This window comes from Eretmochelys imbricata, chromosome 9 (assembly GCF_965152235.1).
Source record: "Eretmochelys imbricata isolate rEreImb1 chromosome 9, rEreImb1.hap1, whole genome shotgun sequence".
NCBI classification, from domain to species: domain Eukaryota; kingdom Metazoa; phylum Chordata; order Testudines; family Cheloniidae; genus Eretmochelys; species Eretmochelys imbricata.
In genome coordinates this window covers 27,391,934-27,418,928 of record NC_135580.1, presented here as the reverse complement: position 1 = coordinate 27,418,928, position 26,995 = coordinate 27,391,934, and the positions used below count along the sequence as shown (strand labels likewise).

Sequence of the window (26,995 nt, the reverse complement as noted above, 5' to 3'; positions counted from 1 at the left end):
ATGGAACCCAGTCAAGAGGTCCTGCTTATACCTCGATGATGAACAACCCTCGTGGTGGGTGAAATCTTGCACCCGATGAAGTCAATGGCAAAACTCCTATTGACTTCAGTGGGGCATGATTTCCCCCGGTGGATTTTAATCCTTCTACAGCACTAGATACCATAGCAATAGTCATTTTTATAATGGTTTATAAATGAACATCAGTCTTCATCCAGCACCTTTCAGGAACAGTAGATTTACTTAGAAATAAGGTGCATTTGAATGGCTCCTTTGTGTTTTTAAAATCTTGATAGGAAAGCATATTTTAATTAATGACATAAATTTTAATTTTTCACACATAGCTTCTCTTTGTAAACGAAACCCAAAAATGACACCTTTTTGCTAAAAGTTATTCATGTTTCATAGGCAGTGTCTGATGGAAATTAGCCTTCAGTGGTGTCTTTGATGGCAGTATGAAAGCAATACAAATGTAAAGCGAGCAAGTATATATTTAAATTCAATTTTCAAATTAATAATGAATAAGGAAAATACCATTTTAATTTAATTTCCCGCACTGATGTTTTAAAAAGCAAATGGTTTTGCAAAGGCCTCTTTTTAGTCATTTTCACTGCACTTGTGAGGCAGAAGTGATTTAGTTCAAGAGACTATCTCCTTTCGTTGGTGTTTAGCTGTGACCCTGTCTGTGGCAAATGTTCTGCAAAGGAGATTACTTCTAACTACTTTACATTGTCGCTTGCAGACTGTAACTCTCTGTTGCCCAAGTGCCTTGGTGTGGAATTATTCCACGAATGAAAGTAAGAGCATTAATCCAGGCTCTCCTCTGGATTTACTTCAAGTTGCTCCATCTAGTTTACCTATGCCAGGTGGAAATTCAGCATTTAATCAGCAGGTAGGCTTGTTTTTTTACAGGGCAAAGGTCTATATTCTGTGTACCAAAGACATAATATTTCATGCTCATTAAGACTACTAGCAAATTTAGGTATGCCTATATTCTTGGTTTGGGATTAGTTACATGTTCGCTTTAGAATTGTATTAGTTATGGTATACTAAATTGTTTGGCAAATCTTTATGAATGATGGGATTGTTTGGATTAAAGTATTGTGCATTTGAATAGCAGTATTGTTAATGCTTTCAAAGGAAAGATCTTGAGTTAATTTAAATTGATGTTATTTAATGGCACAAAACAACAAATAGCAGGAGACTTGTTGCAGTTGCTAGTAAAGTTGCGACATTCATGACCTGAAAAACTTTCACTCATACAGTATTGTTGGGTTGAATATAAGTCCTGAAATGAAGATATTTCAGTATAGATAATGTTTAAAAAAAAATTAAATCAGTTGAACACTCTGTGCTTGAGGGTACTTTTTCCTAATATAGGAAAAATTGCGATACACTGTTGTATACCTTACTCATGCAGAGAAATGTGCTTGAGATGAGAATTGTGGCTTCCCAGCCACTAGCTAATAAGCAACAATAATCTTTTTAGGTTCGGACAAAGATTTATGAAGTAGAACAGCAGATAAAACAACGAGGTTGTGCTGTGGAGGTGCGATGGTCTTTTGACAAGTGCCAAGAATCAACTGCAGGTAAAGCAAGTCAAATGCAATGTAAATGTTGAAAAATGTGGGTCCTAGGTTTTACATATTTGTGTGTGTTGGGCTTGATTACATCACATTGTGATTAATTTTAGGCGTAGATTTGATAGACTGACACAAAGTAACAGGCAGCATGTATTTTTTTTTCGTTTTTGGATTGGTGGTGTGTTAGCATAAATATTAGTCAGGAGGGATCATTACAATTCAAGTTCTGGGCTTAGTGAATCCTTTGCTCTTGGACCAAGTGGGGATATGAAAATTTGCAGAAATAGCCACTTCAGTCAGTAGGGGATAATCTTCCATGACTCACCTGCTGACACAGGACTAAGTGGTTTTGGGCTCCTGAGGGAAACCGTATGTAACCCATCTGAACTGTAGGATTGGTCGATGTGAGAAGGGAGCATGTAAAGATCCCTGGGGGTGGGAGTGTTTCAAGAAGGGCAGTGAGGACACCACCTAAGGACTGGAGAAACTTGCAGTTTTAATAGTAGGGTTTGTGTGTGCATAGATTTCTGGTAACAGACAGGATTTGGTTAATCTCTAGATGTATTTTTAGAATACAGGAAAGTATTTAGCATACCATATCTTTCATCATTGGATCAGCTATTGCTTACTAAACATCACCATCTGCAGCTTTGGTGGGCTGCAGTAGCTCAGAGGATTGATAAAGAGAGTGAGTGCGTTTGGTCTTGCATTGGTTCAAATCTAGCCCAGGTTGATAGTGACTGACCATTCTTTTTGCTTTTCAGAGACCAACGGGGAAGCTAATTTGATTTTAGTCACGCTGGCTGAGGACAGGAGTCCATGTCAAAGAATCATAGAATATCAGGGTTGGAAGGGATCTCAGGAGGTCATCTAGTCCAACCCCCTGCTCAAAGCAGGACCAATCCCCAATCTGTCATCAGATCCACCACCGAAATTAGCACTTTCATAGTACCATAAACATTAAATTCAATTTCCCTCCTTTTTTAGGGGTGGGGTTGGAGAAGGCTTTTGTGTTCATTTCACCCAGACGTTAGTGCTGCGTGCATCCAGTGAAAACAGTTTTAACAAAGAATTTTTCTGGTAAACTATTTGGTTACCTTTTTTTTTAAACTTTCATATCTAGGGGTCACCATCAGCCGAGTTTTGCATACACTGGAGGTCTTGGATCGACACTGTTTTGACAGATCAGATTCCAGCAATTCAATGGAGACTCTTTATCACAAGATTTTTTGGGCAAATCAGAACAAAGATAACCAAGAGGTAATTAAGGTTCTCCCAACCCACTTCAGAAATTGTAGGCTCATGATTCCTTTATTCATTGCAATAATTTTATAAAAGTTTGGCCTTAAAGTTTCATGTCTTTGTTTAGTTTACATGCACTGGGTGATTAGTTGTTAGGAAAAAATGGTTCGTCATTGTTATGAGAGACTTCTTCTTCAGTGTTATATGACCTAAGCCCTTTTTTATAAGGAATACTCTTTCTCCACTGGAGCATAGCTCCCTTGCCCCTCCTTGTGAATAGAGGGAAAGGAGAGATTCCTACCCCCCTGATTCCCTCAAACTATCCCTCTCAACAGGTACAACACTTATTTTATTTCCTTAATAATCTTCTTTAGGAACCCCAGATCACATCCCCCTGGGGCTGCTCCAAGAGGCTTACTGGTTCTCTGGGAAGTGGCGGATTAGCCACTGGGCCCACAACCACCCCCCGCAGCACCCCTCTTTTCTCCGGCAGAAGCTGCAGGACAGGGGAAGCCCCCCATGACCTCACCGCCGGCAGAAGCCGCAGGATGGGGGCAAACCCCCCCAGCAGTGCCCTGCTTCCCTGGCAGAAGTCGCAGGATGGGGGAACGCCCCCCCCAGCAGTGCCCCCCGCCCCGATCCATTCCCTGGCAGAAGCTGCGAGATGGGGGAAGCCCCGACCCCATTCCTAGCAGAAGCCACGGAACAGGGGAAGTCCCCACAGCAGCTCCTCCTCCAGAAGTGCTTCCCCCGTCCCCAGGAGAAACCCCTCCCCCAGCAGTCCTGACCCTGGCAGAAGCCCCCAGGCAGGGGTAGCCCCCCCAAGTGGGTCCCAATCCTGTCTCTGGCAGAGAGAGCCCCCAGTGCCCCGAACCCACTGGGTGGGGTGGGAGAAGCCCCAGCGCCCTGATCCTGGTCCCCTGCAGAAGCGTGGCACCTGGACCCCTACTGCAGCCCCGGGACTGGAGGAGCTGTCACTCCCCGCTATGGCGCTGGGGCTATGGTGCAGGGACAGAGCTTCTCCAGTCTTGGGGCTGCAGTGGGTGGGGGAGCGGGGAGGAGAAAGGAGCAAATGGGTCACAGGGAGGGCGGAATGGGGAGGGGACCACTGGGTGGTATAGGGACTGCTTCCCAGGGAAGAGGCAGAAGGGGGTGGGGTGTGGGCGGGCCCATAGATGGAAGGGGCAGAACGGGGTGAGACCGCAGGTGGAAGGGGTGGGAAGGAGCCCCCCACTTGCTCTGACCCAGGGCCCTGGGAAACCTTAATCTGCCTCTGGGGCTGACTAACCTCTGCAGGCCATGCATGGGAAGAGTGAAATTGATCCCATAGCCTTCTGCAGAACCTAACTTCGGCTCATAATGGGCTAGTCCAGCACTATCCACTTCAAACAGTTCCAAGAATCTGTCAAAGCTGCCTTCAGCCTAATAACAAATACTGCATTTATATAATTTCACAGCATGATTATAGGGTATGTATGTGTGTTGTAACAGGGATTCTATCACCACAGTCTTGATTCTGGATGCCAGCCGCAAATTCTGATATATTCAATTAATTAATAAAATAGAATTAACTGCAAAGCATATACATAGGTGTAAAATCCTGTTCCAATGGGAGTTTTGCTGTTGACTTCCATGGAAACAGGAGCTCACTCAGAGTGTTTAAGCCTATTGAATGATCTTCCACTCCCTTCCTTTGTCATCCCTTGTTGTGTTAAGATTAATTTAGAGCTGTATCCTGTAATCCTTACTCATGCAAGTGTCCTACTGAAATGTCATGCAAGTATGACTTGTGAGTAAGGTTTTGATGGATCAAACCTTTAGGTTCCTGTAGCAAAGTGAAAATTGGGATCCAGTCAGGGGTGCTGAGAGCCACTGAATCAAACTGTAAACCCTCTATATGATAGAAACCACTTCAAAGCATTGGGTGCTTCCACACCTCCAGTACCACTAGTTCCAGCACATATGGATCAAATTACAAATAGATCAGCAGATACTGGTACAGAAACTTTCAACACATTTGATTCTTGTGATTGTTTCGTGTATAAATATACAGTTGTAGCCCTTACATAGTTTGGTAATTTTAGAACTACAGCAAGATCCCTTTCAAACTACATATTTTAGACTCCTGTATGTGGATGGGTTGGAAGGATTTTTTTGTTCTGTTGGGGTCCAAGAGGAGGCGTTTACTGCAGTGGAGTTAGACTGAAATGATGGTGGGGAAATAGAGAGGAAAAAGAAATGTTAAAGCAAGACGATGAATTTGCTGAAAGTTCTGAATCTTAAATCATGGTGAAGAAGCTGGGAGGTTTCCCTGACAAAAGTCTGAAACTCTTAAACTACAAGAAAAGTGACACCCTTTGTTGCTCCTAGCATTCAATATTTTGTTTTCATTTTCCTTCTATGGGTCAGGTTATTTGGCTCTTCCTTATTGCTCTGGTGTTTTCCCGGGTCTGAATGGATTCCTCATCTTCTGTCTGTATTTTACAAAAATGCATTGCTGGCAGCAAAATGGAATTTCTCCATCCTTATTGTGTATCTGCTTCTCTCTCTCCCCCTCCCCCTTTTTCTCTTATGGTCTTTTTTGTCATTCCCATTATTTTTCTCTTCTGGCACCTGTTTGTCTCCTCTTGCTCTCCTCTGACCCTCACTTTTGCCTCTCTTTGCCCCCTCACACATCCTCAGCATTTCTTTGTACCACCACATTCTCCTGGCTCTTCACCTGGGCTGACTTCCTCCTGGCCTGTCTGACCCTCTGCTTTGTATCTTTCTCTCTGTGTTCTGCACCAGAGTAACTCTAATTTACCTGCCTCTGTTATGGAAGTGATGTTCCAAATGGCCAGATCTGCTCCTATGATTCTGAGGGGAGGGGAGGAGGTCTGCTTGTTGTGCATGTCCCAGGCAGGCAGAGCTGTGAGCTGAGGGATGTTGCAGAAACAGGTCCACAGTGTGAGGTCAGGCTGAGCATTGCACGTACGTGTGTGTGTGTGTGTGTGTGTGAAAGATAGTGAGTGGGGGGTTAGCCCTTTGCCCTATCCTAGAAATATAAGTTTCAGATTAATTGTTTGACTCCCTGTAACTTCTTTTAGTGATCTTGGTCCCTTACTAAGTATGTCCATAACTATTGGCTTGTGCACCCTTTTGTTGCTGTATGTGTGGGGTGAGATTATTCAGAAGAGTGTAGTGCCGAGCAGTAACCTTTGTGATGCTTAGGGATGGATTTTTTTTTAAAGGAGCTCAGTACCCAATTCCTTGAGTTCTTTTCAAAACAAAATCAGTCCCCTCCCCCTTATTTTTGGTGTCTAAATGGGAGCTGAGATCTCTTGAAAACTTGGCCCCAGTTCTGGGTGCTGAACTTTTCTGTTAAGATCTGGCCCTTCCTTTGCAAAGCAGGTAGGGTTGCCAACTTTCTATTGGCATAAAACTGAACACCTGAGCCCCACCCCTTCCCCAGGGCCCTGCCCCACTCACTACATTCCCCTTCCCTCAGTGGCTCACTCTCCCCAACCCTCATTCGCTTTCACTGGGCTGGGGCAGGGGATTGGGATGCGGGTGGAGGTGAGGGATCTAAATGGGAGTGCGGGCTCTGGGTGGGGCCAGAAATTAGGGGTTCAGGTTGTGGGAGGGGGCTCCGGGCTGGGGCAGGAGGTTGGGGTGTGAGAGGAGTGAGGGCTCTGGGTGGGGCTGGGGATAAGTTTTTTGGGGTGCAGGAAAGGGGCTCCGGGCTGAGGGATTTGGAATGTGGGAGGGGGCTGTGGGTTTAGGCAGCGGGTTGGGGTGTGCGAGGGGTGAGGGCTCTGGGCTGGGGATGGAGATGAGGGGTTCAGGGTATGTGGGGGGGCTCTGGGCTGGGGCAGGGGGTTGAGGTGCAGGAGGGTGAGGATTCTGGGCAGGGGGTACAGGCTCTGGGGTGCAGGAGAAGGCTCAGGGTTGGGGCGTGGGCTTAGCTCGGGCAGCTCCTGGTCAGTGGTGCAGCGGGGCTAAGGCAGGCTGCCTGCCTGTCCTGGCTCCGTGCTGCACCCCAGAAGTGGCCAGCAGGTCTGGCTCCTAGGCGGTCGGGGAGGGGACAGAAGGCTCCATGGCATGTGCTGCTCTCTCCTGCAGGCACTTTCCCCCAGCTCCCATTGGCTGGGAACCGGTCAATGGGAGTGCGGAGCTGGTGCTCGGGGTTGGGGCAGCATGCGGCGCCCGTGGCGCCCCACCCCCCACCTAGGAGCTGGACCTACTGGCCACTTCCAGGGTGGAGCACGGTGCCCAGGACAGGTAGGGACTAGCTTGCATTAGCACCGCTGACCGGGCTTTTAATGGCCCAGTCAGCGGTGCTGACCAGAGCCGCCAGGGTCCCTTTTCAACCGGGTGTTCCAAGTTGTAAACTGGACACCTGGTTGCCCTAAGAGCAGGCCATTTTCTGAAGGCTTTGAAATGGCAACTTTATTCCAGTATATGGTGGTGGGGAGTTATGAGGCATTCTCACAGTAATCTGTTGAAGTCAAACATACTTGCACGTTGGTTATATAGCATTAGCTGGTTAGAGGAATTAGGAGGAAAATAAACACATTTATGCCAGTTGGTTGAGAGACTTTAGTTTTCCCCTCCTGTCCTCCCTGTTTGGCTCCTAGGCTTATGTTAAATTGCAAAGTGTTCCCTTAAATGAGCAGAACCTGATTAGGGTTTTCAGAGGATTGTAACTTGCTGCTTGATATGATATGTATGTTGACTAATAGGAAGTGGGAGAGCCTTGTATTGCTGACGGGCTGTTTTCCAGTATTTGCTGAACATTATCTGATATTTGAGTTTTTAACAGTGGAAAAAATTACCACTTTTGATGTATGTTGTCATCTGCACACTGACTTTCAGAGAGCTCCTGCATCTTAATAACTGACAGGTGTGTGGTGACCATGAGTATAATGTAAATCACAGTCTCTGTGTTAGTCCATGTACCTTGTAAATAATTTAGGAAAGTGTAGTTGAGCCACTAGGTGGCAGTTTGTTATGAGGCACCTTTATGGGCCTTGCAAGTTTACTTATACCAGCTGTACTTCGTCTTTACCTTTGTAGAAGTCACATACGCAAGAGAGTAGATCTGTACTCAGCTAGAAGGCCTCTGACTTGTATCTGGTCTTGATTTCAGTCTGTTAGATGCAAACTGTCTCTGTGTTTGCAACAAGAAGCTCTCAATCATGGGTTATGCCTGTACTCCTATTTTTAGCTAACCATTTATGTAACATTGTGGCCTGTCCTTGTTTTTTATAGTGCTCACAGCACCAGAGTATCTGCACACTAACAATTATTTAAAGCAAAATTCAGTATGAAGGACTGTATGCATTATCCCTCATTGATAGGAAGCCACCATAGCATGTCTGTATGAGTTATCCCTCATTGATAGGACTGTATGCATTATCCCTGATTGATAGGAAGCCACCATAGCATGTCTGGCATTTTTTTTTCCTGCTTCCATGGTTGATGAATTGTAAAACTTCATCATGAAAACAGTAAATTATGGTAGTGTTTATTTTACACTATAGGAGTGCCCCAAAAGTGCTAGGCACTGTACAGGGAAGACACGCCCCCTGCCATGAAGACCTTAGAATAAAGAGATCAAAAAATCAGATGTTTGGAGTGGTGCTTTGCCACCATCTTATCTTATTGATTCCCTGAAGGATTTTTTTTTATGGAAGAAGTAAAAATAAACCTTTTTATTTCTTTCAGCTGTCATAGAACAAATGGCTCTTAGGGAGTGTAGTGAGGTAGTTACCCTGCTCCAGCCCTGAAGGGGTTCAAGCAGCCTGGAGAGGGCTGAAGCTGGGAAAAAGCTAGGCTGATTGGGGGGAAGCAGCCACAGCCGGGCCCATGCCCCAGTCAGGCCACAGCTGGCCCTATAAGAGGGCTGAGGGCCAGAAGCTGAGGGAGTCTCACTCTAGCCCAGGAATGGGAAGGGCTAGCTGCCTGAGAGTGAGGTACCTTAAGCAGAGCAGTGCTGGGGAAGGGCAAAGGGAGCTGGGGAGCTCCAGCCTGGTAAAACCCCAGGCTGCAGGCCTTGGTAAAGTCCCAAAAGGTACTGGGGCTGCAAAGGGGCAGCCTGAGGATAGGCAGAGGCAGCTGGTCCAACCTCCTTGCCAGTGATGCGTGGCCATTACACTGCAATCTGCCCCAGTGAGTGGGGGCTAGATGATGACTGGCAGTAGCCACTGAGGCAAGGTGGGTTTAGAGGGTTGGGGGTTCCCCTGGGAGTGGAGACCCAGACTGTGGGGTACTGCGGTGGGCAGAACCCCAGGGTGAGGGGCACCGGGGTCCAGGAGGGACACGGGGGGCCATAAGGCAGGTGAGACACTGGCCTGCAGAGGGCGCTCCGGAGGTTGGAGAGCTAATTCCCGAGATGACCAGCAGGAGGCGCCGTGCCAGTGAGTCGTTACTTTGCTGCAGGGAGAAGTTTGATGAGGGTAGTGGAGTGACCTGGTAAACCAGCTGAGGAAGCGCAATTCAAGTATGGAAGTAGTGTGACGAAACAAATGTGGAAGTAGTTGTGGGAGAAATGAATGATGGGGATCAGGGCTGGAAGAGTTTAAGGGCTGGGGGTAATGTGAACAAGGCAAATGTGGATAAGTGAAGGTGTTGAGTGAAAGTGTTAGGCAGGGCCTTGAAGTTTAAACTTTGCTGTAGTGGAGAAGTAGAGGATCAAGAGGGAGGCGATGTAGTCAGATTGGGCCAGAGAGATGGTCTTAGCAGCTTCACGAACATGTTGGGTAGCTGAGAGGGGGAACTGCAGATGTCCTCCCTTGGAGTGGATGGTGTGTGTGGGTGGGAGGGGGCGGAATGGCATCAGTGACAGAGAATGGGGAAGTGAAGAAGCTATGGGCTGAAAAATAGGGGTACAGCTTTGGCTATGCAAGTTTGAATTACAGCGACATATGCAGGGGAGGAGGTACATAAATGGATTGAGTAAGACAATGGGCAGGACGATTTTGAGAATCGTCAGCATAAAGATGGCATTTTGAAACTGCATGAGTAGATGAGGTCACCCAAAATGAGGATCTAGAGGGGGAAGAGTGGACTAAATACTGAGGCCTGTATGGGATACTTGCAGAAAGTGGGTGGGGCTCTTTTTCGAGTGCTTGCTCATGTGTTTTCCACAGTAGATGTGCATGCTCACCACGTGCACCGGTGCTGGAAGTTTTTCCCTTAGCAGTACCCGTAGGGGGAGCGTTGCTGCGACCCCTGGAGTGGCACCTCTGTAGCGCGCGATAAGGGGAGCTGCACGCTCCCCCCACCCTCAGTTCCTTCTTGCTGCCAGTGAGCGTGTGTCGGAACTACTTGCTTCAGCTTCGCTTCGCTGTAGCTCGTCCCAGAACTTGTCGTTTGTTGTTAGTGGCACCTGTGTGTGTGTGTGTTGAACAAGTTTCAGTTCAGTTAGTTAGCGTTTGGGCCGGAGCATGCCCTGTGCCCCAGGGTTTAAATCGTGTGACTCTTGCAGATGTTCGATGCCCAGAAGTGACCCGCACGCCGACTGTCTCCGCTTCTTGGGTCAATCCCACATTAGCGACCGCTGTAAGATCTGCGGGTCCTTTAAACCTAGAACCAAAAAGGAAAGAGTCATTAGACTTCGGGCCCTTCTCATGGAGTCGGCACTAGCCCCAACCCCGGTGTCCCGAGCAGATTCGGCACCGGGCACCTTGTCTTTGGTGCGCAGTGATCCCCTGGCACCTTCCAGTGGCTGGCACCGCTCCCCGTCTAAGAAACAGAGAAAGGCCCCATCTTCTCAGCAGCATCAAGAAAAAGCAAGGGGAGAGGCTAGACCTGAGTTGGGCAGCCCCAGTTCCTCCCCGGGCTCCAGAGCTCCGACTCATGTTGAGTGGAGCAGCCCGGTTGCATCGACTCAGGCCTCTCCTGATGTCCGGATGCCTTTGACCCCGGAGGCCCTGCAGGCGGCCCGAGACATTATGACTCTGCAGGTCCCCGAGGCACCACCGGCACCCAACACAAGTGGTCGCTCCACTTGGAGGTCACTCACCAGCTCTCCCAAGCGTGGGGCACTCCCCAAATAGACCTGTTTGTGACCCGACAGAACTGGTTTTGTCACCAGTTCTGTTCTAGGTGGGGGTGGGGAGGAACGCGATCTCAGATGCCTTCATCCTGCCATGGTCAGGTCAATTCCTCTACGCCTTTCTCCCGTTCCCCCTCATTGGCAAGGTCCTGGAGAAAGTTAAAATGGACAAGGCACACGTCGTCCTGATCGCCCCAGCTTGGTCCCGGCAGCATTGTTACAGGACCCTCCTGAACTTGCTGGTGGCCCCTCCGCGGCTGTTGCTGCTCCGCCCAGACCTACTTTCCCAGGACCCGGTCCGCTGCCTCCATCCCAACCTGGCCACCCTCCATTTGACAGCGTGGCTGCTCAATGGCTAGATACAGAGGAGAGAAGGTGTTCGGAAGGGATCAGGCGTGTCCTCCTAGAAAGTAGGAAGCCACCCATGTGCCAAGCCTACTTGGCAAAGTGGTCCAGGTTCTCCAGGTGGGTGGGTGAGTGGGGTACTTCCCCAGGGTCTGCCCCTCTCTGGCTTATCCTCCTTCACCTCACGGTCTGGCACCTTCCTCCGTCAGGGTGCACGTGGTGGCTATATCGGCATTCCATCCGCCAGTCCAGGGCTGCTCGGTTTGACCGCGCGTTTCCTCAAGGGGCTAGACTGGTCCTTTCCATATGCTAGAACCCCTGTTCCACAGTGGGATCTAAACTTGGTGTTATCCCGCCTCACGGGGCCCCTGTTTGAGCCCATGGCCACATGCTCCTGGTCTCGCCTTTCATGGAAGGTAGCCTTCCTCGTGGCTATCACGTCAGCTCGGTGGGTTTCGGAGCTCAGGGTCCTGACCTGCAAGGCTCCCCCCTCCCCCCCAACTGTCTTTCACAAGGACAAGGTTCAGCTCTGCCCACACCCTGCATTCCTCCCTAAGGTGGTCTCTGCCTTCCACATGAGCCAGGATATCTTCCTGCCTGTCCTCTGCCCCAAACCTCATGCCTCTAATGAGGAACGCCGCCTCCATATGCTCGATGTGCGCAGGGCACTGGCTTTTTATCTGGATTGGACTAAGCCGTTCCGCAGGTCTTCGCAACTATTTGTCACTTCAGCCGAGCGCATGAAGGGTCAACTGATCTCCACCCAGAGACTTTCCTGGTGGATTACATTGTGCATCCACACATGCTATGACCTAGCAGGGGTTCCCTCATCACCGATCGTGAGGGCGCACTCGACAAGGGTTCAGGCCTTGTCGTCTGCCTTTGTGGCCCATGTCCCTACCAAGACATCTGTAGAGCTGCTACCTGGTCCTCAGTTCACACGTTCACCTCGCACGATGTGATTGTCTCCGACGCCGGGGATGACGCTGGTTTCGGTAGAGCTGTGCTTCAGCCAGGGAATCTGTGAACTCCTACCCACCTCCATCAGACATAGCTTGTAATCACCTACTGTGGAATATACATGAGCAAGCACTCGAAGAAGAAAGGACAGTTACCTGTTCCATAACTGGCGTTCTTCGAGATGTGTTACTCATATCTATTCCACATCCCGCCCTCCTTCCCCTCTGTCAGAGTTGGTTCGGCAAGAAGGAACTGAGGGTGGGGGGAGTGCGCGGCTCCCCTTATCGCGCGCTATAGAGGCTCCACTCCAGGGGTCGCAGCAACGCTCCCCCTACAGGTACTGCTAAGGGAAAAACTTCTGGCACCGATGCACGTGGCGAGCATGCTCACCTACTGTGGAATTGACATGAGCAATACCTCTTGAACACCAGTTACGGAACAGTTAACTGTCCTTTCTGCCCACCAAAAGAGTCCTTGAAGGAGAGGCAGGAGGAGAACCAGGGAGTACAGCATCACAAAAGGCAAGGGAGGACAGCATTTCAGGCAGGAGGGAAGTGATCAGCAGAGATGGAGGTTGTGAGAGAGTGTTGGCCTCAAGATTTGGCCATAAGATTGTTAGGATGTGCTCTAATTAGAGAGACTCAGACTGTATTCATAATCTATCTTCATTTTGTGACCAGGACTAGTTGCTCCACAGCTGCATGAGGGGGGAATAGATACTGTATTGATGAAGTGAAACTTTAAGCAGGAGATGACCGATTGTTCCTGGTTTCTGATTGACTGACTGACTATACCTGTAGCTTAGCAGGGTGATGGCCTCTGTGTTACTAACTTTGAACAAATTGGCTTGAGGAAACAAAAAAAGCCTTCGATGTGATCACAGACTACAGCGCACATACTCTTTGCCTTATGCTTGCTTTCATGCGAGATACAGTAGATTTACCCAACTGTTTGTGTACAGGCCAAAAAGCAATGTTCAGTCTGTCTGTCTCTGAGTCCTGGTCTACACTGGGGGGAGGGGAGGGAGCAGGAATTGATCTGAGTTACGCAACTTCAGCTACGTGAATAACATAACTGAAGTTGACGTACTTAGCTCTACTTACCACGGTGTCCTCACTGCGGTAAGTCGATGGCCGACGCTCTCCCGTCGACTCTGCCTGCGCCTCTTGCTCTGGTGGTGTACCGGAGTCAATGGGAGAGCGCTCGGCAGTTGATTTACTGTGTCTGGATTAGACGTGATAAATTGACCCCTGCTGGATTGATTGCTGCCCGTCGATCGAGCGGGTAATGTAGACAAGCCATGATTTTTAACAATGAGCTGTCTCTTCAGTTCCATGGTATCGTAGTAATACTTGGGTGAATTCTTTAAAACCAAAGCATATGGTCTGAGCTCTCCTACTGTTTTTATTTCATAACTCCTTACTGAAATTCATATGATGAAAGAGAGTGTGTTATGCTAAGCACAGTGACTAACCGTTCACTCCAACAGTTCATTTACAACAGTTCAGCTCCACTGACTTGAGTGGAATTGCTCCTAATTCTCAGCAGTGGGATAGAATTGGGCCCTAAGTATCCATGATACGGCATAGGTAAATATGACTTTCCACTGACTTAACAACAATTAGCTACTTAATAGCTACTTTCCACTGACTTAACAGGAATTTCCTGTTCCATGATGACCAACCCCGTAGCAAAAAATTGTATCACTGTAGATTTTAAAAAAATTCATGCAGCTTGATATGTCATTTGAGATTACATGTATGTCTGTAGAATTCTTGTGCTCGGCTCAAAAATGATTAGTGCTATAAATATTATGACGCAGGTGTAATATTTTAAAATAAATATTGTGTGTGTAGCCCTCCATTCCAATCAGGCAATTTTAAGCAAGGTTAAATGTTTACTAAAATCAGCTAGATTTCAAATGAGTGGTTACAGTAAATGCAGTGAGCTGTAGCTCACGAAAGCTTATGCTCAAATAAATTGGTTAGTCTCTAAGGTGCCACAAGTACTCCTTTTCTGGTTACAGTAAGAATGCCTTTTAATTGGTCCTTTTTAGCTGCTAAAAATGCCTCTGGAGGTTTGGATTAAAAATAGGGCCCTTAGAAACATTAAGGCAGTATCCCATAGAGGCAGCCTAATGCACAGGGATATAGTACCAATTTCTTTCTGGACCTTAGATGAGTAGGTTTGCAACAAGATGTATGGAAGTCATAAATTATGTTTAACGCTCAGCAGCAGTTGCTAGAATTGCATGACTAGCAACTATCTGGTTTTAAAGTACTCACATAGCTTCCTTTTCACATTTGTGCACTGGAATTTAGTTTGGGCAAAATCATCACCCTACTGCACAGCCTGAATAACGGTGCTCTGTACTGAGCTGTCCCATGTGATTGTGAATAAAGGAATCCTCCTCACCCCAGGACTGTGCAGTGACTCTGTGGATGCTCAGGGATGCACACTATGCTTTTGCACATAATGCGCTTCTGTGCCTGACCCTCCAAAACCTGCAGGGAAGAACATCTGCCAGGCACCGATGTCAAGAGCCTGGCCAAGGAAGCCATGTCTGAGAAGGAATGAACAGAACAGGGCAATTTTGAGTGATCCCCACCCCCTGTCACCCAGTCCCAGCTTCTGGCAGTTGGAGGATTAGGGACACCTGGAGCATGGGGTTATGTCCCTGACCATCTTGCCTAATAGCTCATTGCTGGACCTATCTTCTGTGAACTTATCTAATTCTTTTTTGAACCCAGTTATATTTTTGGCTTTCACAACATCCCCTGACAATGAGTTCCACAGGCTGACTGTGTGTTGTGTGAAAAGTACTTTCTTATGTATGTTTAAATCAGCTGCCGATTAATTTCATCAGGTGATCCCCAAGTTCTTGCGTTAAGTGAAGGGTTGAATAACAGTTCTCTATTCACTTTCTCCATATCATTCATAATTTTATAGACCTTTCTCATATCCCCCCTTGGTCGTCTCTTCTCTAAGCCAGAAGAGCGCCAGTCTTTTAATCGCTCCTCGTCTGAAAGCTGTTCTTTACCTCTAATAATTTTTGTTGCCCTTCTCTGTACCCTTTCCAGCCTCATTCAACAAGCAATGGAAAAGCAGGAATAAATTCTGAGCAAGATTATAAAGTTTAATAATTCAGTCAGCACATGCTGAACTACTGTTTATTTGAAACTTGTCTATTTTTCTTCTGTGCTGCGGAAGTCCAGCATGAAATTCCTTCATGACTAAGGGACTATACTGTGCAAAATCAATGGTGTGAGGCAAAGTCTGCCCTATGACATTAATAACGTGAACAGTTTTTTAAAACAAACTGAACAAAGAATTTCTATTATTAGAAAAGTTGTAAAAGGACAATATTCTTAAATTTTTTGTTGAGTCCGGTCTGATTTTTTTAAAGCAAACGTGTAATACAATGTAGCATGTACCTCTAATCCGAGGCTTGTCTTCTGTCTTAGAGTATCTTGGTGTAGTGAGTAATGGCTCTCCCGTCTTCCTTTCATAACTTTCTTCCATTTGGTAGTCGCTGTCATGATGTCATAAATACATACACTATATTATTGCATTCTAAGTGCTTTCGAACAAAAACAATAAAATTATGAACTCTGTCAGAAATAAATTTCCAGGATGCAGTATATATATTGAGAGCTAGGAATCCGGGTCAGAGTCAGGTTGGAGTTGGAGACCAGGCAATGTCTGATGTTGTAGCAGGCCAACGTCTGTGTGGCTACCCATACAACTTCTCGGGGCAACCCTTGGGGTTAAACGGGGTGCTTGGCCGATCAGAAGGCTGCAGGGTACCATCACTCTGGGTGTCCTGGGCAGCACTTCCTACAGCACCTGCTCTCCATAGTACTCCCACGGTAGCACCCAGAATACTATGCAAATGCACAGCCGGGGAGCATCAACCATCCCAGTCTCTGCAGACTTTTCTAGTCCCTGGGCCCTTACAGGAACAAAGGATTCTCAGGTAAGACCCGGAGGAGATGAGTTGAATCCAGAGTCTGATCACCTTTAGGAGATGCTACTTGAATGTTAACTAAATTACAGTGTAAATAAAAATTCACAGCATCAGAAAGCAGGAAGTCCTGAGCTAAAGCTTTTATGAGATGACGTGACACGCGCCTTTATGCACATGAAAGGTAGTCTTTATATATGAGAATTGGTGTGCTATGCTTTTCACTGTCATAGGTTTATTGATCATATACACAATTTGTTCATTATGTTGTGCACTTGACATTTAAAAAATGCTGTATTTTTGCACTCAACTTATCCATCACTTTAAATTGATAAAATAAAGACTTTTGGTGTTGCGCTCTTCACACGCATACTTTTGTGCACTGTGAGTGGTCTCATGGATGTCAATGATACAACTGACAACTGATAAAGTGAAGAATATACATAACTCTGCAGGATAAGAGCCTAAGAAATTCAGCTATTTATACTGCTCTTCATGCATGTACGTTTTATGAAGAGTTCATTGTTTTTAGTCACTTTGAATTTTGAGGTGGGGAAACATTTTAATGTTCTTCAAGTAATTGGAGCCTTGTATTTTTGTTCAACAGAGATTGTCTTTTGAATAAACATATTTACTGTGCTAGTGAAAAGTATGAAGCTGTAGAATCAGTGCCATGGTTTCTGAGTTTAATCACCTGCAGCCAACTAGTGCTCCCGTTTTTTAATTGGCACCTTACTTTACTAAAAATTTACATTAATTTTATTTTGAAGGTATATAATCAAAATTTATTTTTGTATTTGGACTAGCAGTTGTACAATATTAACCAGTAAATGACACACTTAGAAATAGAACCAGATGTCTGCCCCCTTTCAGTTTCACAGAGCTTTTTTTCTAGTTTATTAGTTTATTTTTCTAGCATTAATAAAGAACATTTTTGAAAGTCTTCAGTAAGAAGAGAAATGATTGTCTCTTTAAAATATTCAGACAATTCTACTGTATAACCTGTTTAAATTTAGGGTGAAACTGGAAAAGATTTAATTTAATCTACAGCTGCCTTTGTCAACTTCAGTGCTGTCCTCAGTAGGGTAAATGCATGTTTTTAATTTATTGCAAAGTATACAGAGTATACTTCTAGCAGAATTTTAAATTGGACCTTTGTAAATACTGTATCATTCAAATGCAAGAAGCCACAGCTGTTCTTGAGTCAATTTATAAAGAAGTTTTAGCTTTCAGATTACAGGGTCAGCTGGTTCTGATTTTGTTTTTGACTTTTTTTTTTTTTGGGCTCTTTCCTAACCAAAGTTAATTATACAAACTTTAGTCAAATAAGATATGTGATTAATGTTACTGGCATATATATTACCTAGGAGTGTTCTTTTGTGTGTTTTGTGTGTGTGTGTATCATATATGTACACACGTATGTATGTATAATAAATCTCATCATTCTTTTTATAAATCTACCTCCACAATTAGTGTCAGAGTAAAAGGTTTGAATGTTCTTTTTGTTTTTAATCACAGTGCCTCCTCTCATTTAGCAGCCAATCTGAACTTTCAGGTTATTTGATAACACTGACTGCAGAAGAAGATAAGCTTTCCTAATGAGGGTTTAAAAAAAAATCACATATGAAAGAGAGGATTTGAGTCGATAAGCCTTTGCCCCTAGTTCCAGTTGGTATAGTACTTAATTGAAGCTCTGGTTCCTTAATAGAGCCTGTAGAAATGCGATAGTGTAAATTATTACATTTCTCCAAGTACTTAGCAGAGATGCTGTGTGTCTGATAAAGCAGGATTTGCAGTTTTCCACCATCTGTCTTTATAGTCTCAATAGACTCAGGAAAAATAGGTTTTGTGGTACTGACATTTCCCATCTTCCTGATATGTATCTCAGGATGAGCTTTGATGTGTACCGGGGACTATTATTCGAAAGCTTAATTATGCAGGCTGGAAGGAACCAGTGATGACGACCTGTTGCATTAAGTACACAAATTTAATGCACTCTTAGATGTAATTTACATTTTTGTATGTAGTGGAGAGGAAACCCCAAATCTGTTCCATCATCTTCATAGTAACATATATGTAGTCTGCATGTGTGAATCACTGTCCACTTGGACAATTGAAAAGAACTTTTTTACATTTGGACATTTGACAAAGGCCAGCTGTAATAATCATTGAGCCCATGTGTGTTTATCATGTTTGTGATCAACTTCCTGCTGATTTAATCATAACATTAATGTTCATAATAGAATCGTATAACTTCACAAGTAAAACTTTTTATACAGTGTTTTCTTTAATGTTTCTCCTGCTCTTTATTAAATAGTCTTTTCTTCGTATGGTACATTGAAACATTAATTATTACTATGTTTATCATAAACCTGAGGCTGGGTTAGGATGGACTTTTGCTACCACTTGAATTAAGCCAACAAGATACGAACACATTGAGCTTGGTGGGATCACAGGTGGGTTGGCTGCATGGTGCTAATTCTTTTTCATTTTTCATATTATTTTTAAATTATAAGAGAATAACGGATGAATATGTCTGATGGTTTTGACCATCACAGATACCTTTGGAAGAAAATGTTTGCATATTATGTGTGCAGATATAATTTTTGTAAAGAACAATAATTTCATTATGTTTGTGCTGGGACAACCTGGTGAACATGTTTTGGGGCAATTCTATGGAAAAACTTTCCTAAATTCATTTATCAGCGTTTTTGTCCTTGAAATTTCGCGTGTGCCCCAGGTTGGACCAAGATAGAAGCATCGAGGGATGTTTGCCCTCTGGTTCCACCTCCAGAAGTGGCCTGGTGGGACCTGTTCAAGACTTGCTCTTTTTCTTAATTTCTCTGCAGTTTATTTTCTTGTCAGCTTCTCTTTCTATGTTTCCTCCCTTCTGTTTCCCCTAAACCCAATCACTAGATGCCTTGATTAGTCCAAAGATCCGAGTTGACCCTACTGATATTGGAGCTCACACAACTCTTCAATAACCTGCAGTCTTGCTGCGGGATTCTACATTTTATCATTTCCTTAGGGCTTGATTTTTCAGAGGTCTTCAGTGGGAGTTGTGGGTATAAGTGTTGCTGAAAATGAGGCACTTGATCAGTTTGTACTAGGAGCAGCCATCCTTTCTGCTTACTGATGAGATAGAGATGATCTATATGAGGGGAGGGAACTCCAGCTAGGAATCCAAAGGAGTACTGTTGTGCTAAATACAGCACTGCTACAACTACAGGGATTTGATGATCTAAGAAACTTTTCTTTTCTCCCATTTAAGACTGCCCTTGGTTGAGCTATAGAGCCATTTCCTTCCATTTTTTTAAACTTGTTTTCTGTTGCTTGCAGAAAGGGGAACAGGTCAGTGTAAAGTTCAAACTATAATATCTTAGGGATTTCCTGCCTGGGTGTTGAAGATACGGTTTATCATTATTTGAAGATATTTGTTTCCATCCGCCACAGGAAGAAGTGTGTTTGACCCTTGTGGTTCCATTTAACCCTATGGTTCTATGATTGTTCCATTTGATTATGAAAGATAAAGTAAATATTTTGCCACCCTATGTTTGTTTGAAGGATTCTGCTTTTTACCGTTGATCTTTTTGATGGTTTTAAACTGTTTAATCTCTCTTTCTGGCCTGCCCTGCTTGAGCGCAAATGTAATATGTGGAAATGTTCCATTCAGTGAGTAACATAGCATAGTTTTTGTAGGTGAATGGCTTTTATGCAAATAATCATCTCTCTTAAAAATATTAATCCTGAAACAGTTAATCTTCAGTGCTTGGAGGTCTGTAACTTTTAATAGCTCTGAAAAATGTGTTTATTTTCTGGCTGTTTCATGTACGTTAGCCTTTTTACTTTTTAAACTCTTCAAACATAATATTGATTAATAATCTAGAGGAAGACGTAAAGAGCCCACTTATTTAATTTGCAGATTATGCTAAATTCAGAGTGTTTCAAACACTAAGTGAAGGCAGGGTAGTAGAAGTATACACTGTATAGATGCAGAAAAGTTAAAAATATGGGGAGGAATTACCAAAATTGAGATGCAACTATCTAAATTCAAGGCAATATCTGAGGGGGAAAATATTTTAAAAATGAAGATGTTCAATGTGATGGGAGATATTTAGTAAATAGTTGTTTTTTCTTTCTTTTTTTTTTATTACAACTTCCTATAATGGCATGATAGAGAGAGAAAATTGGATATGAGCTTGCTGTGAGAGGAGAGTGGATTTTAAAATTATTTTAAAGCAAAACTAGTGTAGTTTTGTGATGCAGTACTCAGAGCTGTCACATCAGAGATCAGTGATATCCTCCTTTATTTGTCACTGGAGATTTAGTAGCTATTATATTTCATTCATTTCTGGGTACTTCAATTTAAAAAGATTCTGATAAACTGGAAATAATTCTGAGATGAGCAACACAAGTAATTATGATTCTGGAGGTATTTCTTTGAGCAACGTTTAGCCAAATTAAACATATTTATTATGGAGAGAGGAGCAAGGTGATATGCTGTGTTCCTGCTAGGTGTTCTTGTTTACACACTTTTTTTTTTAATGGAAAATTGGATTTTTAACTAATTTTTTCATGATCTCTACTTTCCACAGAATTTAATTTTTTTTCATCAATACAATTTTTTTCTGTTTAGATATGCTGCTGCAGCGTCTTATGGGAGTGATAGGTTCATTGCCTCATGTTGCTATTCTCTATGGGAAGCATTAGACACCCAAACTATAACTCTGATGGGGCAATTTTCAAACAGAAGTATTTCAGATTTCGGTCCAAGATTTTCATTATATATTTCAATTTTGGACAAAAAAGCAAAAATTTCCGTGGGGGAAGAAAACCCCATTTTATTATTTATTTATATTACTATAGGGCTAGGCACTGAATAAAGATACAGCAAAAAGATGGTCCCTGCCCCAGACAGCTTACTGTCTAAGTCTGAGACAAGTCAAGAGATGGGTACTGACATACAGATGGGGGAGTGTAAGGAAATGAGACAACGTGGGTTAGTATGATAGGCAGTGGTCTCAGCATGGCAGTGGCCTAACTGTTACATTTTTTTTGTAGGCATTACAGAAAAGAAGAGTTAAAAGAGGTTTTGAAGGAAGATAATAAGGTAGCTTTGTGGATATTTATGAGGAGCTCCTTCCAAGCATGGGGGCAGCATGGGCGAAAGCACAAAGGTCCTTGTTTGAAAATTTAACAAGTGGGTGATGGAGGCAGGAGTTAATGTCTTGATGTTGAAAGAGAGTTAATAGGTAGGGTAGGGATAGGCTGTGAAGGCCCTTGAAAGCTACTTGTCTTCACTTATATTTGATGCAATAGAGAAGGAGGAACCAGTGGATGGATGCAAAGAGACAATGAAGACATGGTTAAAGTGACTGGCTAGAAAAATTATCTTTGCATCAATATTCTGAATGGATATGAGTGGTGCAAGGTTGCATTTGTCAATACCAGAGAAAAGGATGTTTCAGTAATTGAGGCATGGTGTGATGAGAATCTGGATGAGTGTTTTAGCTGTGTGAATGGATAGGAAAGGCTGTATCATAGAGATGTTATACATAAAGAACTGACAAGATTTAGATATTGCCTGGATTTGAGCACATTCCTAGAAATAAGTCCGAGTCAAAGAAGATGACACCTGGATTACAGGCCTGAGTGACAGGTAGGATGATGGTGAGAGAGAAGAGAAGGGGGCCAAGAACATAGCCCTGAGAAAGTAACACAAGATAGGAAGGAAGATGCTCTGAAGGAGCAATTGGAGAGGTAGGAGGGGAAACTGGAGAAGTCAGAATCATGGAAGCTAAGGGAGAACAAGATTTCAGGAAGAAGAGAGTGGTTGATTGTGTTGAAAGTGATTGACAGATCAAGGAGTGTGAGGCTGGAGTACTGGTCTCCACTTTGTCTAGGGACAGGTCATTAGAGACTTTGGCAAGAGTAGTTTCAGTGGAGTATGAGAGGCAGAAGCCATATTGAAGAGGGTCTAGGATGAAGTTGGAAGAGAGGAGCTCAAGGAAGCAATTGTAAACAGTGTGTTCAATAAGCTTAGAGATAGAAGGGAGATGTGGCAGGAGTTGGTGAAGGATTTGGGGTTTTTTTAAGATGGGAGAGACTAGATCATGTTTGTATCGTGAGGGGAAAGAACCAGAGGAGGCTGAGAGGTTAAGGAGAAGAGGAAGGGAAGGAATGAGAGTGGGCACAATGATAATCAGGAGATGAGATGTGGTGTGTGGGGCAAATGAAGGGGTGAGAGGAGGAAACCAGCAATCAAAATTCTGTGCCTCTACTTTTTGGAGTCTTCAGTAACACCAGTAGTAAGAGGGAACTGAGGGAGGGTTGCAGTCATCCTGTTCTTTATGCCCTCATATGGGACAACAAAGAGGCATACAGTGCATGCATGGCCCAATGGACATTGCTAATCAAAACATTCTGGTCTTGTGCACATGAGGCTGCACCTGCACTCATGCTGACTACATTATCTTGAAGAACCATAGTTATTGTAGGGTAAGTAACCATTCTTTGTTTAGCTAAGAAGATGGCAGAACTGAAAGAGGAGAGTATGAGTTTGAGAGAAGGCGATCATCTTGGTCATAGGATTTCTGCCAGACACATTCTGAAGAGTGAGAGCAGGAACAGAGGAAACGAATGTTGCGGGTGGCATGGTGGATCTTGTGGTGGAAGAAAGGGGCAAAGAGTTAAGAGTGGAGAAGACTGAAGCATGAAGTAAATAAATCACCATATTAGTGTGGGAGAGGGTCTGAGAACAGATGAGAAGTCACCAGTGCTGATTGACCAGATGTCATGGAAAAGACTGAGTGACAGGGCATTGAGAAGGAGCTTGACGGTCAATTCTGAAAGGAACCAGATGATCAGAGAGGAGGAGTGACTCGGCAACAGAGAGAGAGAAGTGCTTGGTGAAGATGCAGTTGAGTGAATGGTCCTTTTAGTGCGTGGGAGAGTTGAACCCGGGCTGCAGGTTGAATGAAGACATGAGGATGAGGAAACATACATCGAAGGGCTCAGATGGGCCATCAGTATGGAAACTGAAGCCCCTGAGGATCAGGCTGAAGGGGAGGAATGGAGTGGACTGTAGATGACAGCAGAAGGGAAAAGTTGGTTATAGTGCTGTTCCAAAGAGGAGAAGGAATGGGAAGGGGGAGGCAGAAGGGGTTGGCAGTATTAGGGATGGGAGCAGAGAAACCCAGCACCACCTCCACAGTCTGATCCAGGGTGGGGGGTGGGAGCAGTTGACAAGCTCTAATCAGGGGACATTTCCTAATAGAGTAGGCTCTTATTCTGAGAAATAATCTCTCACGAGAAACAGAAAGTATGTAGACTTTTAAAACTAGTCTGGACCAAACGTTATATGGACAAATGCAAATGGCTCTTACCAGTAATGTTTTAAAAAATTTTAATATTGGGAGAGTTGAGGTTAATTTTTAACATATTTAGGTAAATCAACATACCTCATCTGGTCAGTGTGGCGGTTTGAATAAACAGGAAATAACCAGTGACTTGGTAACTGAATCCTTCCACTCTAGCAGAGACAATTCAGTTTTATTAGCTGGCTACAGATTACATGGGTGTAACCACACCTTGCCCACTCTGGGTTTTAGGACTCTCCCTTTGCCCAAACTGACTTCTACCAGCTTCATCACAGAACAGTATGGTGATGGACATGGACTCCACAGTAGCTTTGACAGGTTTTCTAGGCCTTTAATTTTTCTCTTTCTGATTTCTTTAAGGACAGAAATCCGTCTCCTTTCCTCAGAAGCATCCAACGCCTCTTGTCCAAAACGACTGGTCCATGCTTCAGTTAAAATAGATGGAACTGAGCATAAAGTTTATTTGGTACTGGACTAAAGATCCAGAAAACCACAATAAAAATGAAGTTAAACAAAATAAAATTGACTTTAATATTAAACTTTGATGCGCATACAGTAGATAGCTAAGGTCTGACTCTTCGTTTACAACGTGTAAGTCATGCTGTAAGATTTTTAGCTTGCTTAGGAAATACAGTGATCTTCATAAAAGCAGCATGTTTTTTGTTTCTTTGTTCATCTTTGGGGTTCCAACAAAGTGTCTTTCCATGGCTGATGTCTCACTATGTAACAAGAGAACCTCAAGCTTATAGTTCTTTTAGATTGTGAAATCTTCATTAACCTGTTGCTGGTACCTGGATTACTTTTCTTGCTGAGCTAATGCCTAGAAAATATTAAAATCAGATTGTTCTGTACATTGAGTTTTCTTCCTAGAAGATGGCAGAATCCAATCCCCAAAGGATACAGGCTCAATATTTAACTTGTCAATATTTTAAAATACCTTTCTCTGATATTAATTTGATAAATCTGTCAACCCTTTAAAACATGGCTAAAATCCCAATTTCTCATTTTAGTGATCTACTTTGTGGTGTGCTGGATCACAGAAACCCCCTTGGGGCTGTCAACTGATGTGCCACGACAACTTCTGCCCCCGCTTTCCTGCCCTGGCAGCTTGGGACCTCAGTGCCCTGCCTGGTTTGAGCCAGACCCAGGTCTGAACCACGTCACCTAACAGCTGTAGGCGTAATTGAAAGCAGCTTAAGAAGTGTTCCTGTCTTTAACACTCAGATGCCCAACTCCCAGTGGGGTCCAAACCCCAAATAAATTGTTTTTACTCTGTATAAAGCTTATGCAGGATAAACTCAAAAATTGTTTGCCCTCTATAACACTGATAGAGAGATATGCACTGCTGTTTGCACCCCCACCCCAGGTATTAATACATACTCTGGGTTAATTAATAAGTAAAAAGTGATTTTATTAAATACAGAAAGTAGGATTTAAGTGGTTCCAAGTAGTAACAGACAGAACAAAGTGAATTACCAAGCAAAATAAAATAGAACACGCAAGTCTATGTCTAATACAGTAAGAAAACTGAATACAGATAAAACCTCACCCTCAGAGGTGTTCCAGTAAGCTTCCTTTTACAGACTAGTCTCCTTCTAGTCTGGGTCCAGCAATCACCCCCCCCCCCCCCGTAGTTACTCTCTTTTGTTCCAGTTTCTTTCAGGTATCCTTTGGGGGTGGAGAGGCTATCTCTTGAGCCAGCTGAAGACAAAATGGAGGTGTCTCCCAGGGATTTAAATAGACTTTGTCTTGTGGGTGGATACCCCTCCCTCCCCCTGTGTAGAATTCAATGATGAAGTTTTGGAGTCTCATGGAAAAGTCACATGTCCATGCATGACTCAAACTTACAGGTAGCAGCCATGGTTCACATGCTACCTTTAACATCCTCAAGTAGACTTCTTATGTGGATTGGAGCCTTCCAAGACCCATGTCCATTAAGTGCTTCTTGACTGGGCACTTAACTTGCAAATTCCTTTCCAAAGAAGCTGACCAAATGCCTTACTAAGTCTATTTAAAATCAAACAAGTGTACAGCCAATATTCATAACTTTGAATACAACAATGACACGTGCATACAAATAGGATGAATATATTCAGTAGATCATAACCTTTACATAGATATGTTACATGGTATATGTAGCATAAAACATATTCCAGTTATGTCATATATACATTCATAAGCATATTTCCATAAAGCCTTATGGGGTGCACCATCGCATATTCTATTATGATTCTTTAGATGATGTGACACACACTAATCTGCTTTCTCTGACAACTCTGTTTATGTGTAGGATTTTTGCTAGTTGTACTCTGCTGACAAAAGAAAAATGGGCAATGCTGATCAATATACATCCCAGGAACCAAACCAAAGCTGCTTACATGTGTGGGGGAAGTCCCTTTTTGGGGGCTAGGGTGAAAAACTCCATGTCAGTTAAGCATGAAAATATTTTCAGATCTTCTTGCTTACATGTATTACAGAGTCTCTGAGAAGTGCAGTCCTTATTCAAAAGTACTTGCCAACATTTAGAGTAAAATGCTTCAGAGAAGCCAGGGGGCTGCTGTGTGTATTCCAATTGATTTTAAGTTTATTTTAATATGAGTATCTTAATTATCAGGTGCTCCAAAAGGTCAATATTTGACTAAGTGTAGATATTTGTTTGAACATGTTGAGGTTCTTCCCTCTCTCCCTTCCCCATTAAAGTTCTGTGGTCCTCTGTTCACAAACAATCCCTTCTTTAAGAGGCCTCCCACCTAGCACTGGTCTGTGGCGAAGCTGGAGGAAAAGTCTGGGCCTTCTATTTTCTATTTCTCCTGACATACTGAAGAGAAGAAAACAGGGCTGTTTCCAACACTTAGTGATTTGAGCAAGGAGGGATCCTTGGCGTGCTCTTCTTAGTGAATGGGGATGAATGACTTCTCCCGTCTTTCTCTTCCTGGGGGTGGGGGCGCTCAGGGTTACTCTTCTCTAGGGGGTGGGGAAAGTACAGACCTCCCTGTCTCTTCCAGACCTGTCTACGTTGGTGAGGCGCAAAGCTGAGGAACAAATTACATAAAACAAGCTTTGAATCAGCATATGACAGGCATGAAATTTGTATAAAATTTGAAATATGGGGTGCTCTGCTACACCCAGCCCCAGATTCACTTATCCCTTGTTCATTAGTTACCGTTGTCCCTCCTCCTCCCCGTTATCCCCAGTATATCCCCCTATATCTGTTGATGCTTCCGTTGTGCCCCTTGCTTCCTTCTTCTGCTGCCACTATGCCCTCCCACACCCACTTTATCCCCTTAGAAGATAAAATGTGCATCAGTAATTTCTAAAAATTGCTTCACGTGGGTAAAACATGCATCAGTAATTTCTAAAAATTGCTTCACGTGGGTAAAACAGAGTGCTAGTACAAAGTACATCACCACCAGCAGCCTGGTTCCATGCTGGTTCTAGCCAGCAAATAAATAAGCAGTGCTATTCCTGTGGAAGTGAAATGACTATT

At 44.0% G+C, this 26,995-nt stretch overlaps 1 protein-coding gene across 1 annotated transcript in view; it reads left to right on the top strand.

Annotated features, from left to right (window-relative positions):
• The window catches only part of MED12L (mediator complex subunit 12L), a 326,616-nt gene that overhangs the window by 57,762 nt on the left and 241,859 nt on the right, over nt 1–26,995 (top strand). Inside the window, exons 8-10 of the mRNA XM_077826177.1 lie at nt 740–889; nt 1,487–1,586; nt 2,704–2,840. Coding sequence (XP_077682303.1) covers nt 740–889; nt 1,487–1,586; nt 2,704–2,840 — 387 coding nt within the window. The remainder of the gene's footprint in view (nt 1–739; nt 890–1,486; nt 1,587–2,703; nt 2,841–26,995) is intronic.